The sequence below is a fragment of the Notechis scutatus genome, chromosome 2 (genome assembly GCF_049901735.1).
Source record: "Notechis scutatus isolate UNSWTSFEM ecotype Mainland chromosome 2, rNotScu1.2, whole genome shotgun sequence".
Taxonomy (NCBI): Eukaryota; Metazoa; Chordata; class Lepidosauria; order Squamata; family Elapidae; genus Notechis; species Notechis scutatus.
Window position 1 is genome coordinate 11,214,357 of NC_142010.1, and position 16,857 is coordinate 11,231,213.

General features: G+C 47.3%; 1 protein-coding gene across 1 annotated transcript in view; it reads right to left on the bottom strand.

The window, feature by feature from the left end:
• The window catches only part of LOC113425114 (uncharacterized), a 51,842-nt gene that overhangs the window by 18,706 nt on the left and 16,279 nt on the right, over window positions 1–16,857 (bottom strand). The window contains exons 6-8 of the mRNA XM_087954123.1: window positions 15,451–15,574; window positions 5,748–6,567; window positions 5,572–5,581 (exon numbers count right to left, since the gene is read on the bottom strand). Of these exons, the coding sequence (XP_087810249.1) occupies window positions 5,572–5,581; window positions 5,748–6,567; window positions 15,451–15,574 (954 nt within the window). The remainder of the gene's footprint in view (window positions 1–5,571; window positions 5,582–5,747; window positions 6,568–15,450; window positions 15,575–16,857) is intronic.

Below are 16,857 nucleotides of genomic sequence, written 5' to 3' on the forward strand. Positions count from 1 at the left end.
TACCCCCCCACACACACACACTTCCTTGCAATGTTGGGCCCTGTCTCTGCTAGGTCTATGGAGCAGGCAGAGGTTCAACAGATATATATGGTCACCCCAACACCTGAAAGTGAGCTCTTTGGCTTCCTTAGTGAAATAGGAAACTTTCAACATCAACTTACTGTATTTTATTATACTGTACGTTACATTGTAAGCTGCCCAATTCATTCTAGGATACAGTCAGTTGTTATATACATATAGTGTAAGTGCATTTGTCTTGAACAGGGGTAGGGAAACTTGGCTCTTTTATCACTTACAGACTTCAACTCCCAGAATTCCTGAGTGATATATGTCCTACATTTGTATATTAAACAGTCCCATTCCAGTCAAAAATTGATATCCCCCACAACTGAAAAACCAGTAGGCCAGGGATGGGGAACCTTTTATGGCTCACTCAGGAATTCTGGGAGTTGAAGTCCATAAGTGATAAAAGAGCCAAGTTTCCCTACCCCTGGTCTAGAAAGTGCCACAAAAGGTTGCTTTTCTTACATAATATTACCAAGACACTATTTTGTACAGGATCTCCTGGTGGTCTTCCATCCCAGTACTAACAACGTCCAGTACACAAGCGATCTGCCACTGACTTTCCCTTTGACTTCCCAACAGCCTACCCTACAGAGTAGCTCTAGGACAAGGGTCTTCAAGCTTGGCAATTTTAAGACTTGTGGACTTCAACTCCCAGAATTCCTGAGCTAACATGACTGGAGGAGGAATTCTGGGAGTTGAAGTCCACAAATCTTAAAAGCTGTCACGTTTGAAGGCCCCTGCTCTAAGGAGGTGACGACCTATTCTCGCTAGGGTTGATGATATATAGCTTTTCAAGAACAGCTGCGGCAAGCTATGAAAAGTAAAGTAAGGGCCACCAGTTTTAGTGCAATTTACTCCTAGGTAAGCCGTGTAAGATTGCAGCCTGATGATAATGAAACAATTAAAACCTGGACAATTCCACTCATTAGATAAATAGCTGGAATACATGTTGACCAACTCTACTTACCAAGAGAAATAGGTGGTTGTGGAATGTTACAAGTTCACCAACAAAGGGGGAAAAAGGGAATTGGAAGAATATCTGAAGGACAGATGTACAAAAACGGAGGTTGAGACTTTGGGAAAAGTGCAAAGAAGAGCAACTGGGATAATTAAAGGAAGGCCTGGAGACTAAAACGTATGAAGAACAGTTGCAGGAATTGGGTCTGGCCAAGTCTAGAGAAAAGAAGGACTGGGGGATGACACGATAAGAGTATTTTAGTATTTGAGGGGCTCCCAAAAAGAAGAGGGGAGGTCAATTTATTCTCTAAAGCCATAGAAAGCAGGACAAAAAAAACCCACGATGGATGGAAACTAATCAAGGAGAGAAGCAACCTGGAATTGAGGAGAAACTTCCAAACAGTGAGGACAATTTAACCAGTGGAACAGCTTTGCCTTCAGAAGTTGTGGGTGCTCCAACACTGGAGGTTTTTAAGAAGAGACTGGACAGCCACTTGTCTGAAATGGTATAGGGCCTCCTGCTTGGGCTGGACTAGAAGACCTCTAAGGTCCCTTCCAGCTCTATTCTGATTGATTGGTTGACAGTGAAGAAGATGCACTGAAGCTAGTATACCAGGAAGGCTTATTAAGTACTGCAGAGACCAAACTAGCCTGCAAGAAAGACCAAATGAAGAACCGAAAGGAGGCATGAGAAGACGAAGTGCATTTAAAAATAAAATAAAATGGATAAAGCAAGTTATAGCTTAGCAATGGCCAAGAGGAAGAAAGTTAAGGAAAGAGACAGAGGGACTAATTCAAGCCTTCGGAAACAAATGCGTACAAAACCAGAATTGAGAAGTTGGCAACAAATAGAAATGCCACCTCTGCAAAGGAGCTGAAAGAAAAAACAAACAAACAGTGGACCAACTAGCTAGGTACTGCAAGAAAATTGCACAGAATTGACCACAAACCACAACATGGCAAAGTAACAACAATGGCGCATTGGCCTGCAAGCAAGAACGGGTGGGACCACCAAATAAAGAAACAGGAAATGAAGCAGCTCTGGGATGGTTTCAGAATTAATACAGAGAAACACCTGCCACCTAACACCCCAGGCTTAACAACTGTTGATAACAACCACAAAGAGGTCTGGATAGCGGCATGGTGGTATCTGGAGACAGCAGAATAGAAGGGGAAGAACTGGGGGGGGGGAGGGGGAGAATCGCAAAATGCAAAGACCCACAAATAGAAGTAGAATGACGGTGACAAAGGAAAGCCAAAATAGTATCCATGGTAATAAGCAGGATGATAGATAAGAGCACTGCACACCAGAACAACTAGACACAAGAACAGTTTTTTTCCCCCAAATACCATCACTCTGCTAAACAAATAATTCCCTCAACACTGTTCAACTATTTACAAAGTGTACACTACTATTACTGTTAATCTTCTCATCGCTCCTTACCACCCATCCGCTCCCACTTGTGATTGTAGGACTGTAACTTTGTCGCTTGTATCCTTACAATCTATATTGACTGTTTCCTAGTATGATTTGATTGCTGATTGTACCCTGTGACTATCATGAAGTGTTGTACGTTATGATTCTTGATTCTTAAGAAATGTATCTTTTCTTTTTATGTACACTGAGAGCATTTGCACCAAGACAAATTCCTTGTGTGTCCAATCACACTTGGCCAATAAAGAATTCTATTCTATTCTGTTCTATGGCAGAGAAATTCATGGTTGGATGGAGAGGATGAGAGCTTGATAAAGAGTGGAGATTGTTGTGGCGCCCTCGGTGGCTAGCGGAACCGGCAGCCGAGTCGGACAGTGAGGAGGTTGGGGAGGAACATGAGCTAGTCCTGGAGGCCGAGGAAGGCTCGGACGAGGGCTCTGCATCAGAGGCAGAGGTGGGGCCAGGGCAGTCCGGCAGTCATCAGCTGCCTTTGGAGTCGGACAGCAGTGAAGTGGGGGAGCAGTTGGAGCCGGTTTCCAGCAGGGGTGGGATCCGACAGGTTTAACTACCGTTCGGTGATTTATGATGTGCTTCCCTGCACGCTGCGCTCGTGGGTAAATCTTCGTCAGCTTGCTGCCTGGACAGCTGAGCAGCGCTGCATGCAGGGAAGCAGCGTTTGAAAAAGCACTTTTTTCCTGTTTTTTTTTTTCAACCGCAGCTGTGCCTCGAACAGCGGCTGAGGTTGAAAAAGGTCAGGTAAGAGCCCGGGCGGGTGGGTGGGCCAAATCAGCAGCAGATATAGAACCGGTTCTATGTCTGCTGCTCTTCAGAGCTACCGGTTTTACAGAGCCGGACGGAACTGGTAGAATCCTACCCCTGGTTTCCAGCCTGCGCATGCGCAGAGCTGCCAAAAGAAAAAGAACAATTACAAACTAAGGGTCGACGTGGGAGTTAAAGCCACAGGTGGACGGTGAATGGCCCCTCACGTAGGGATTAAAAGAGGAGGAAAAGGGAAGGGGGCTTTTGCAGGAAACAATTTGTCCGTTGCAGCAGTGTGAAGTGTCCGTGCCTCTCAAGAGATTCTGTGCCGAGTCCTTCCTTGTTTGCACTGTGTTTGGAAATATTTACCTGGCCGCTCTCCAAGCTAGATAAGGTCTGTGCTCCTATAATTACACCCTTGAAAGACCGTTTGCCAGGCTTTTGGCTGGAATGTGAATGCAAGAAATTCACCTTCGTTTAATAAAGAGGAATTTTGCTGGGACAAAGAGTCTGTTTAGAGCTTTTTGGGGAAGCCTAGGTCAGAACAGAGATGCTTAAAAGCATAAAAGGCAACATGGATGGATGTGCTGAGAACAGGACACGTATGGAAGGACTGAAAGACAGAAAGAGGAGAAAGCAAGCGAAGGGTGCTGGAGTCGACTATATCTCCTTGTTTTCCTCTTGCCTTTGATTATTATTATTATTATTTTGGCTTATTCTCATACTCTTTGAATCAGAATCAGAGCAGAGTTGGAAGGGACCTTGGAGGTCTTCTTGTCGAACCCCTGCTCAAGCAGGAGGCCCTATACCAGGGGTCTTCAACTCCCAGAATTCCTCCTCCAGCCATGTCAGCTCAGGAATTCTGCGAGTTGAAGTCCCCAAGTCTTAAACTTGCCGAGTTTGAAGACCCCTTGCCATATACCATTTCAAACCAATCAATCGTGCATCCCTTTGTTCAGTGCCATTTGTAACTTATTGCTAAACAAATGGCCATAATTCGAGGACTCCCTGTGCAGAAAGTTAGAGAATGGCTATTTATTATTGAAATCTTTTCCTCAGCACCAGGGTAAGGATTTTTTTCCAGGGGAGGGGAGAATATGGGAACTACAGACATATATTGGCATCCTTCAGTCTCAAGAGACTATGGTATTGTGCTCTGAAAAGAGGTCCTAAAAGAGCATCTAGTGTGGCTAAAAAGGCCAATTTGAGAGTGGCAATCCCTTCCATGCTGAGGTCAGATACAGTCTGTCCCCTGTCCAGCCCCTGGTTTTCGCTGGTTCTGGGGCTGCCTCTTTGCCTCAGCCTGCCAAACGAGTGTGTGATGGCCCGGGGCGTGACACAAAAATAACGAAGTCATAAAAGTAGAATAAATTCCCTTTAACTCCTCCAACTTGCCTCCCCCAATGCCCAATTATCCTCGGCAGGATATCAAACTTTTGAAAAATCAGTCTACGAAGGGCAGAAATACAGTCCAAACCCAAAGTAAAGATAAATTAAAAATTTAAAAAAAACTCAACACAAACCACACTGAAGTAATTAACTCGGCAGGCTAGGATGATATATTGCAGACTTTCAAAGAATAAGGTAGCACCGGCAGTTGGGAGGACGACAAAGATAATGCATGCTTCGCTTCCAGCAAGGAGCTGTGTACAAACACCCCACTTATATCCTGTTCTCCCAGCTGCAACCCATGAAGGGGATCAGGGCCCTTTCCTCTCCCATAAGACAAGTTGGTCCCTTCTCGGTTCCTCCCTGCATGCCCTAGGATGAAGAGGGGATGGCCCTGGGTCTTCCTCTGAATGGCCAGCCGGACTGTGCCCTTCCCCCATTTCTTCCACAGCCACCGGAGCCACACTCCCACTCCCTGTCAGCTGCTCAATCTCCCCCTCAAAATCAGACTCCAACAAGAGCATGACGGAGCGTTTCTTCGAATTGGAGAAGGCCATGCTGCGTCTTAGCTGAACAATCAGAGGTCAAGGTTTCCCAGCTGGAACTACAGAGAATCCTCAAATTGCAACCTTTTGTTTAGCGACCATTCAAAGATATATGACGACACTGGAAAAAGGGACCTACGCCCGTTTTTCACACTTGCAGCATCCCCAAGGTCACGTGATCCAAATGCAACTGCTTGGCAACTGACTCAGATTTATGACCATTGCCGTGTCCCATAATCCCCTTTTGTAACCTTCTGACTAGCAAACTCCATGAGCGGGGGGAGCCAGATTCACTCAGCTAGCTTAACTAAGTGTTAACCAAGTTAAAAATAAACAAGCGAATCACTGCAGTTGTGATTTTATTTATTGATTAAATTTATTTGCCACCTATCTTGCAATGAAAGAAACGGGCAGCTTAACCCTTAGACGACTGCAAGAAGAAAAAGAAGAAGAAAAAAGTTATAAAACGGGGTGAAACTCACTTAACTGTCGTAATTAGCAACGGATAATTTGGGGGGAGGGGGGGCTCCATTGTAGTCGTAAGCCGGGGACACTCCACTCTCCCCCTGCATTCGCTTCCAAGCTTCACAAAACACTACTGAAGTTTCTCTCTGGGTGAATTCAGTGATCCTTCCACTGCGTCTCTCGCTGTCCAAAATCTTCCCCAACTGATTAAACCCGGATAAGATTTCTCTCTTGCATGGAGCCTTCGGTGCTTCAACAATGTCTCTCTCTGACTGAAACTTTTCGGGCAAGCAGGACAGGCGTACGGCTTCTCCCCGGTGTGGACCCTTTCGTGTCGAATCAGCTTGGCTTTCTCGCTGAAGCTTTTCCCACACTGCGAACACGCGTAGGGCCTTTCCCCCGTATGGATCTTCTGGTGCGCCACGAGGTTTCGTTTCCTCCGGAATTCCTTCCGACATAAAGAGCACTGGTAAGCCTGGTCTCCTCCGCCTTGCCTCACGCGGCGCTGGCTTGGCTGAATCCACTCGCGGAAGCGTCTCCCGCCCATGGCGGCTGCACCTGGCCTCTCCCTCTCCAGGTCGATAGCTCGATGTGCAAAGAAGCTTTTCTCGCAGCTGGGGACATCCTGCCGCTCTGTCGGTTCGACATCAACATGGATCGTCCGACGCTTTACCATCGGCGGCCGAGAGTGGAACTGTTCACCGCATTCGGGACTTGACTGTTTTTGCTCACTTATGTGGGTTCGATGCTGGTTAAGGGTCTGGCCCTTTTCCCAAAGCCGCCTCCTGTGCAGCGTTGTCCCCTCAGTGTTTTCTAAATCGGCGTCTTCTTTGTGGCGAAAGGGCTTCACAAATCCTTCCCCACAGGAACTTTCTATTTGGTGGTCTCCTTCCGGTTCAGGGCCGCCCAGCTGGAGTGTTTCTTTCTTGATCTCGGCTGCGGCGAAGTGATCTGAGAGAACAGGGAAGAAATTGAAAGTGAACAGAGAAGGAAAGAAGAGAAAATATAGCTAGTCCTCAACTGAATGAATACAGGTCGTCCTCAACTTACAATCACAATTGGGCCCCAGACTTCTGCTGCTAAGCGAGAACTGTTACATGAATTTTGACCCATTTTATGACATTTCTTGCCACAGTTGTTAAGGGAATCATTGCTGTTAAGTCAGTAACCCCGTTATTAAATGAATCCGGCCTCCCCATTGGTATCTTGATAAAGGTCAAGGTTTCCCTCGGACATACGTGCTAGTTGTTTCCGGCTCTAGGGGGCGCCAGTGTTCACCTCCGTGACAAAGCCGAAGAGCCAGCGCTGTCCGAAGACGTCTCCGTGATCATGTGGCCGGCATGACTAAACACCGAAGGCGCACAGAACGCTGTTACCTTCCCACCAAAGGGGTCCCTGTTTTTCTACTTGCATTTTTTACGTGCTTTCGAACTGCTAGGTTGGCATAAGCTGGGACAAGGAACGGGAGCTCACTGCATTTTATGCGGTGCTAGGGATTCGAACCGCCGAACTGCCGACCTTTCTGATCAACAAGCTCAGCTTTTTAGCTACTGAGCCACCCTGGTATCTTGGTTACTCGATGTTCATTGGTTGTGGGAGGCACAACCAGCATCGAAAATTACAAGTGCCAAACAAAGCAGGGGACTCTGTTTTGGCTGGAAAAAAATAATAATCTGTCATTTTTGCTATGTCAATGACTTTCCCAGCATGGGCAACGTCCTGTCCATCCTTTGCATCTGTCCCCCTTTCCTTTTGCAGTGGCCCTCCCAGGATGGCCAATATCCTGTCTGCCACCCCACCTCTTCCTTTTGTAGTGTCCCGAATACCAAAGAAACTACGAGTATCGGGACAACACTTTTGCATCAAAATATGTCGAGTAGCACAGGGGTCCCCAACCACCGGTCCACGGACCGGTACCGGTCTGTGGAACAAATCCTACCGGGCTGCTGGTTGCTGGTGCGCCGCCATCTTGTTTTGATGAAAAAGTGCTTCCGGTGAGCTCACCAGAAGCACTTTTTCATCAAAACAAGATGGCGGCGCCCAGCTGATGCCGGTACCGGGCCGCGGCATAAAAAAGGTTGGGGACCACTGGAGTAGCAAATTTGACAAGTTTTGAAGCCGTCAAAGAGCGAGGTACCATTATAACAGATTAATAATAGATCCCACTCCCCCTGCAATGCTGACCCTAACTGCCTTCCTCCCCATCATTTGGTTGGGATTGAGTATTTGTAATTTTATAGGGTGTTTTATTGGTATTGCGTATAGATTTTGTGTGGCTTTATTTTTTGAACACTAAAAGCCACCCAGAGTTGCCCTGTGGTTAAGACGGGCGGCCAACAAATCTAAGAAATAAATAAACTAAACTAAACCTGGAAATATTTAACCTGGAAAGAAGGAGAAACTTTCTGACACTGAGAACAATCAACCAATGGAATAGAAGTTGCTTTCAGAAGTTGTGGGAGTTTCATCACTTGAGACTTTCAAGAAGAGATTGGACGGCCATTTGTCAGAAATGGTATAGGATATCCTGCTTGGGCAGGGGGTTGGACTAGATGACCTACAAGGTCCCTTCCAACTCTGATTATCTGTTCTCTGTTAACTTAAAACTACAATAGGGACCAGAGTTTCCATTGTTAAGTCATTGCCGTCATCAGTTGAATTACCACATGTCCGGACTCAAATTTATGACCAGTTTTATGATGAATCCTAAAGTGAATCCATTTTGCTGAAGGGATGTTTTTTTTCCAGAAACCAAACTAGCAAAAAAACATCCCAAATCATGATAATGTGATCTTAGAATGCTGCAACCGGTCATAAAGGCAAGCCCGTTGCCAAGCCACCAAATCACACTCAACTGACCAGCTGACCACAGGGGATCGTGCAACAGTGTGCGATAGTCATAAGTGCTTTTACAGGCCATCAAACACCCTTTCTGAAGCCTTCGTAACTTCAGGCTGTCAAAAAAACAAAAACAAATGGTCTATGCAGACTCTCAGTCATCCAGGTCATGGTTATCCCAAAGAGGCAACTGGACTTTATTTTTCTTTGAAGATGTTTTGCTTCTCATCCAAGAAGCTTCTTCAGCTCTGACTGGATGGTGGGGAAGGGAAGGAATTTATATTCCTTTACAGACAGCTGGTCATTTGGATTCTTTTTAGAGAGTTGCTGAGGCCACTTGGAGGTTTATCTGTGTCCCCAGGGTCTCCTGAGTGGTGCAAATGGGTGTGGAGCCTCCTTGGAACGGCCGAAAGGACTACGTTGTAGACTGGAGATGGTTGATGTGCTATCCCTCCCCCACGGTGACTTTAGGACCCAGATAAACCTCCAAGCGGCCTCAACGACTCTCTAAAAGAACGCAAATGACCAGCTCTCTACAAGGAATATAAATCCTTCCCTTCCCCGCCATCCAGTCAGAGCTGAGGAAGCTTCTTGGATGAGAAGCGAAATGTCTTCAAAAATAAATAAATAAGTCCAGTTGCTCTTGAAAAAGCACCTTGGGGACAAAATGATCCTAAGTTGAGGACTAGCCGTATATGAAAATCAGAGAACCTGTACAGAGTAAAGATTACTTTGAGAAGAGAGGCAGTCAGGGAAAAAACATACTTTAAATCCAAAACAACCAGAATATATATGCAGAAGAAGCTCAGAGAGACGGGTCCTTAATTCACATAAGAAGGAGAAAGGAGTATTGCACGCTTAAGACTTAAAAGATTACGATTCGACTTAAAACCAAAACTGAGCTCAAATTTTCCACTGCTAAGTAAGACAGTGGCCTGTTTTTGCTGCAGAGTGCAGAGAAGAGCACTAAAGACGATTAGGGGACGGAGGATAAAACATAGGAAGAACGATTGCGGGAATTGGGTATGTCTTAAGTTTAATGAAAATAAAGACTAGGGGTGGCAGGATAGCAGTGTTCCAGTATCTCAGGGGCTGCCACAAAGAAGAGGGAGTCAAGCTATTCCCCAAAGCACCTGAGGGCAGGACAGAAACTAACCAAGGAGAGAAGCAACCTAGAACTGAGGAGAAATTTCCAGATAGTTAGAACAATTGATCAGTGGAATAACTTGCCTCCTCCAGAAGCTGTAAATGCTCCAACACTGGAAGTTTTTAAGAAGAGATTGGACAACCATTTGTGTGAAATGGTATAGGGTTTCCTGCCTCCAAAGGTCCCTTCCAACTCTTGTTATTCTGATTCTGGCTTCCCCCATTGATTTTCCTGGTCAGAAACCAGCTGGGAAGGTCGCAAATGGCGATTATATGATCCCAGATCCGCTGTAAATGTACGATGCCCGTTGCCAAATGCCTAAATTATGATTACGTGACTGCTGCAACAGTACAGGTAGTCCTCGACTTATGACAACGGAGCCCCAAATTGATGTTGCCAAGCGAGACGTTTGTTAAGCGAGTTTTGCCCCATTTTACCACTTTTCTGGCCACCGTTGGCAAGTGAATCCTTGCAATGGTCAAGTTAGTAACTCGGTCGCTAAGCGAATCTGGCTTCCCCGTTGACTCTGCTTCTCAGAAGGTCGCAAAAGCTGATCAATCACGTGACCCCGGAATACTGCAACCGTCATAAATATGAACCAGTTGCCAAAGTGTCTGAAATTTTGATGATGTGACCGTGGGGGATAACTGCAAGCGTGGTTAAGTGTGAAAGAGGACCATAAATCCCTTTTTTTCAGTGCCGTTGTGACTTTGAACATGAAATGAACTGTTGTAAGTTGAGGACTACGTGTGTGTTGTTATAGGTTTAGAGAAGGCCAGCTTAGAGTTGGAGGATTCAGATCCTTCTGGATCTTGAGCCTATCATCTTGCGTTGATGTCAGGTCTGCAAATTTGATGCATTTCCCCTCATAAAACATTCCTAGGCCTGTTTTAGTAGTTGCCATTAAAAAAGGGGGGGGGGGAGGAAATCTGGAAGAGCAGTGCAGCAGTTTGGAAGCGAAAGTACATTCCAACTCTTTATCTTTCAAAGATTCTAACTAAACTACCAGAGCTTTTGCCCACGTGTCAATCCATAAAACATTTTGCATACACGTTTTATAGCTGACAACAGAAAGAAGGAAGCGGTGGGGGGAGTTTCAATGAGCAGGCGGCAGTGTGGAATCGAAAGTACATTCCACTGATATTTTCTTCAAAGACTGATTAGATGACTGAAGCTTCTGCCACAAAAAAAAAAAAAAATCTAATTGGAGAGCATGATTGATGACTCTTGGCTATGGACGTTTTTCATTGGATGATACACCCAGAGGGGTGGGGGTGGGGGAAAAGCAGAGTCAAGAGTGACAGTGAATTACGTATTTCAGAGTTGGTTATGCCCAGATTAGTGCCAGACATAGAATGGTAGCTTCAAATAAATCCTCTTTAGTTTTGGGAGTGTGGCTCGAGGCTCATGATTTAACTGGAATAACCGCCAGAACCCTGACACTGCGAATGTATTTAATTGGAGAACGTGAATGAGGACATCCAGCCTGTGCACGTGCTCAATTGGAGAATCTGGTTTATGAGACAGCTAGGAGGAGGCGGGGAAAACGGGGTCAAAGGGGACTGTAAATTACGTATACCAGAGTTGGCTTCATACAAGGCAATGTCAGTATGTCGCCTCTAATAAATTCTTTGAAGTTTTTTGAAGTTTGGCTCAAGAATCATGATTTAATTAGGGCGATTGCCGGAATCCTGACACTATCCCTTCATCTAAATTGTTTATGAAAACGTTGAAGAATACAACTTTCAACAGCCAGTGTTGTAAGTCGAGGATTAACTTTAGTCAATATGTGATTTCTTATACAGGTAGTCCTCGACTTACGACCACAATTGAGCCCCAAATTTATGTTGCTAAGTGAGTTTTGCCCGCAATTTTATGACTTTTTGGGCCACATTTGTTAAAGAAATCGCTGCAGTTATTGAATTAGTCACCCGGTTGTTAAGTGAATCTGGCTTCCCCATGACTTTGCTTGTCAGAAGGTTGCAAAAAAGGAATCGTGTCCGTCATAAATGTGAACCAGCTGTCAAGCATCCGAATATAAATCATGAGGGATGCCTCAATGGTTATAAGTATGAGAAGTGGTCATAAGTCACTTTTTTCAGTGCTGTTGTAACTTTGAACGGCCACTAAGCGAATTGTGGTAAGCCAAGGACTACTTGTACTAGGCCCAGGACCAAACCTTGAAGTAAATCGTTCAATGCTTCCCTCCACATGGATGTAATTCCATATATTTAGCCATAAGCAATTTCAATCCATGCCTCTACTCTAGGCAAGGTAAAAACACATTTCAGCTGTTGGAGATCCATTTTAGGACTTTTTACCAAAATCCTGAGAATAATAATTTGGGCTGGCACAAAATTAAGTATGGAATCCGTTACCTCTTGCAATATAACTACAAAGGCAGATCTACCATTGAGGGATCAGAGATGCCCCAAAAATACCCTCAATGGCAACCAATTAATTATCCCATTTTACAGATCACAAAGACTGAGGCTGAAAGAGAACAGATTCAGACAACTTCAAGCCATTGCTGAGATTCTGTTAAAAATCAACTTTACTTCTTGAATTGTCTGAAATATTTAACCGTCTGTGTGACAGACCGAACGTTGATCTATTACGAATCAACTTTACTTCTTGAATTGCCTGAAACATTTAACTGTCTGTGTGAACAGATTGAAAATTGATCTATTAAGAATCAATTTTACTTCTTGAATTGTCTGAAACGTTTAAACATTTGTATGAACAGACCAAACTTTGCCCCGTGTGATCTACTTCTAGTTCCTGATCACCTTCAGATTATCTTTTTTCCTATTCCATGAACTGTTATAATATTTGCTAATCTGGTATTTAAAGCAGAGGAGAAAAAAATGAGCGTAGATCTTTCTTCCCTCCAACTCAGTGCACTGGATCATGTACTGGGGAGGGTGTAACTGATATTATCCCTAAATTCTTTGGGTCTTCTAAGGCAGCCTTCCCTCGTTTCTCCAAATATGTTGGATCTGGAACTCCGGGAATTCCCTAGCAGAGTGGTGGTTAATCTTTTCGGCACCGTGTGCCGAAATGGGAGCGTGCAGGCACCGAAAAGGCACCGAGCGCCAAAATGCAGGTGCGCAACCTGGAAACTGGAAGAGCAGCTCCTGGTGGGCACATGCACACTGGCCCCCTGGTCTTCCACCTACTGACACGCATGTGTACACGAAGACCAGCTAACTATCCGGTTTCTAATGCGCATGTGTTAGGAATATGAGTCACCTAACAGCTTTTTGGGTTAGAAATATATAAACCAGGATAAACATTTTGATACTGTCTCTTTAGGGGAATGCAAGAGCATGCAATTGGGTGTGGTTTCTCAAACGGCCATAAGATGGAGCCAGAAACCTGGATTGTTTTAGTCTTGAGTCTCAGAAGAGAGTGTGAGTGTATCTCTGTTTCCTTCTGTTGGAAAGTATTGCCGTTGCTCCATTTCTTCTAATTGACTGATATTCCTGGATTTAATGTAAGTCTGATACTGAACTGTTTTTGACACTGGACTTTGATATTTGGATTATCCCTGGATTGAAAAACTGACTGATTTACCTGTGAATGACTTTGGACTGCCTATTTTGGACTTTGCTTAAACCTTTCTGGAAGTAAAAACCTACATTTACTGTACAGCAGTGGTCCCCAACCTTTTTGTACCAGGGACCGGTTTCAAGCAGAAACATTTTTCAAGGACCGGGGGAGGAGAGAGAATCCGACTTTGGTAGTTTGCTTGCAGACGTTTCATTACCTGACTAGGTAACATCTGATGTTGTTATCTAGTCGGGTAATAAACGTCTGCCAGCAAACCACCAAGTTCAGGGCGCCTTGGTCCTGCCTCCCTCAGCCCCATCCCTCAGGTGTCTCCCTCCCTCCCTCCCTCAGGTGTCTGCCTCGTTCCTCTCTCAGTCACTCTATCGCTCCTACAGCAGCCCAGGAAGAAACTGCTTCAAAGAAGCCGGGGTGGGGGTGGGGTGGCTTTCCTGTCGCCACAGCTTCCCGAGCGCCCGTTTCACCCCACCCGCCCGCCCGCCCGCTCGCGGTTCAATCCACAGTGCTCTGTTCTACCTGCCTGCCTGCCTGCCTTCTTCGTTTGGAGCAGCTTCGGCTGATAAAAAGAGGCGAATAGTTATTATTCTCAGCCGAAGCTGCTCCCAAACAACCAGACAGGCAGGCAGAGCGGGCACTGTGGATTGAACCGCTGAGCGAGCGGCGGCGGGGGTGAGTGAAACGGGCGCTGGAAGCTGCGGCGACAGAAGCCACCCCGGCTTCTTTGAAGCAGTTTCTTCCTGGGCTGGTGGAGGAGCGAGAAGCGACTTTGAGAGAGCTGAGCCAGAGAGCAGGACAGGCTTGGTTGCTTCCTCCTCCCCTTCTTTCATTTGTGTCCTTGATCCCGATCCCAGCAGCATTCACCGAAGGCGAAGAAAGCCGCCATTTTTTTATTTTTTTTTCTTTGCGGCCCGGTAAAAGAGTGCTCCACGGCCGGTACCGGTCCGCGGCCCGGTGGTTGGGGACCCCTGCTGTACAGTGTATCTGTATGCTCTGTGTGTATTATTCCAACACTACTCTCAAATACATCTCCCTGTATGCGCTCATTCTCCTAACGGGGAATTACCTCAACAGCATGCATGCGCCAACCAGCTGGTCTTCATGTGCGCTGGCCAACTGGTCTTCGCGCACGCATGCACCTTAGAAACCGGAAGACTAGCTGGCCGGCTGGTTTCCAACACACATGCATACCGGCCAGCTGGTCTTTGCGCGTGCATGCGCGTTAGAAACCAGAAGTCCAGGTAGCTGGCGCGCATGCGCATGCTGGGAGCTGCTCTTCCAGTTTCTGGCACTCGTGAGGTGCGAAGACCAGCTGAGCGGCACGCACCAAGAGCCGGAAGAGCAACAGACGACGGCTGGCGTGCCCTGAGAGACGGTTCTATGTGCCACTTCTGGCACACGTGCCATAGGTTTGCCATCATGGCCCTAGCGTATTGGCTGAGGATTCTGGGAACTAAAGTCCCTGGAGATGCCAGATTGTAGAAAGCTACCCCATAGGGCAGGGGGTCGCCAACCTTTTGGACCTCAGGGACCACCAAACTCCTAATTTTAAATCCTGTGGACCGCTAACATGAATTTTGACTGACGGTGGCTTGCTGACGTTGGTGGGAAAGTCGGTCCCATATTCCAGAGCTGCAGTAGTCACAGGACTGGCCCTTTGGTCATCTCGGAGCAGCTGCTCCTCCACCCAGGTGCACCAGCCTGCCATGGACTGGAGGAGCTGCTCAGGGATGACCAAAGGGCCAGTCCTGTGACTACTGCAGCTCTGGAATATGGGACCGACTTTCCCCACCAATGTCAGCAAGCCACCCTGGGACGGATTTCCTTCCCCTGCCGTTGGTCTTACCTTCCGGTTCCAGCTTGCGTGGCTTTACTCAAGGTAAGGTTCACGCTTAGCTGAAGGGTGGGGGCCAGTGGGTGGCTGGGCCACGTGGGCAGCGCAGCCTTGTGTCCCCGCGCAACCTGAATTGCTTTGGAGGGGGGGACATTTCTCTGCGGGCCACCAAAATTTTCTCGCAGATCCACCAGTGGTCCCCGGCCCACCAGTTGCCGACCACGGCCATAAGGTGCCTCTTGATTCCTTCTACCCCCCGAAAAAGAAAAGAAAAATCACTCCTTGCTTCGATCTTCGAACGTGGCTAAGGAAATTATTTTGCTTCAGCTGTACCACACTAGGAAAGGACACAACATGGAGGGTTTTTGTTTTGTTTTTTAAAAACAGGAACAACCTTTTTCTCTCTCTTTTCTTCCAAGGTAATAATGGAAAGGGGTTCTTGTCTTACCCAAAGATGTTCCCTTTTCACGACCATCTTGCAGAATCTCTTTGTAAAAGGCTTTTGGGGCTGGGTCCAGGGAAGAGCACTCTCCCTCCGCGAAATGCACAGCCAGTTCTAAATCCACCGATCCCTGAACCGAGAAGAAGCTCAATTTGTGATTTCTATTTTATTTGCATCCCCCTGTACTATTTTTACAAATAACTTAAGGCAGCGAGCATATCCAACGGACTTTCAAGAAGAGACTGGACTGCCATTTGTCAGAAATGGTGTAGGGTCTCCTGCTTGGGCGGGGGTTGGGGTTGGGGGTTGGACTAGATGACCTACAAGGCCCCTTCCGACTCTGATTATCTGTTAAATCTGTTAAACCTTTCTCCTCTTATTTTCCCCCACAACAACAACCCTTTTACCGTGTTTCTCCAACAATACGGCCTCCACCAATAGGAAGCCCCACCATGTTTTATTGGCATAAAATCAAATTAAGCCCCTCCCCCCAAATTAAGCCCCATATTAAACATGCGAAATGAGGGGGGAGAGCGGGGGGGCTTGTCGTTAGTAAGTACTTTTGTTGCATGCCCGATATGGTGCTGCCTTCGTTGGTGGGGCACTTCATATCGGGAGACCTTCCACCGTTGCTTCTCCCTTCTCCTTGCTGCCCCTTCTCCCTTGCTGCCGCGGCGTTACGGCGCAGCCACGTGCGGCCAGTCAGGGCTCCTCCCCTGCAACCGGAGCCCTGAGGAGACACTTGCTTCAGGCGCTCCCGTCTTCCCTTTGCTTTGAAGGTAAAGCGAATTATTTTACAAAGCCTCCCCTGCCCGAGAGGGCAGCCCAACCCCACGTGGGGAGGCTAATTTCCCAGGGCCTCTTCCGTTCCTCCCGACCTCCCTACGCTGCGCGCCTCTGACGATGCCGCTCCCTTCAGCCCAGCAAGCTCTTCCACCTCAAAGAAAGGCCAGGCGGGCGGCTGCGGGCAGCAGCAGCGGGTCTGAGCCGCTCGCAGCGAAACAGCCACCACCCGTAGCCCGGCGTGGGGAGAACGAGCGAGGTTAGCGCCCGCCAGCCCGGGCGAGATTTGGGAACGAGGGGCAGGAGGAGGCACGCACACACCCGCGGCTCACTTTCCCAGCTTTGCCCAGCCCTTACGGCTCTGGCGCGGCCCTGGCAGGATGAGCGGAGGGTCCGGCGGGGAGGCCCGGAGATTAGCCTCCCAAGTGGGGTTGGGCTGCCCTCTCGGGCAGGGGAGGCTTTGTAAAATAATTCGCTTTACCTTCGAAAGCAAAGGGAAGACGGGAGCGCCTGAAGCTGAGTGTCTCCTCAGGGCTCCGGTTGCAGGGAGGAGCCCTGACTGGCCGCATGTGGCTGCGCCAACGCCGCGCAGAAGGAAGAAGGGAAAGCAACGTGGCCCGAACCGAAGGT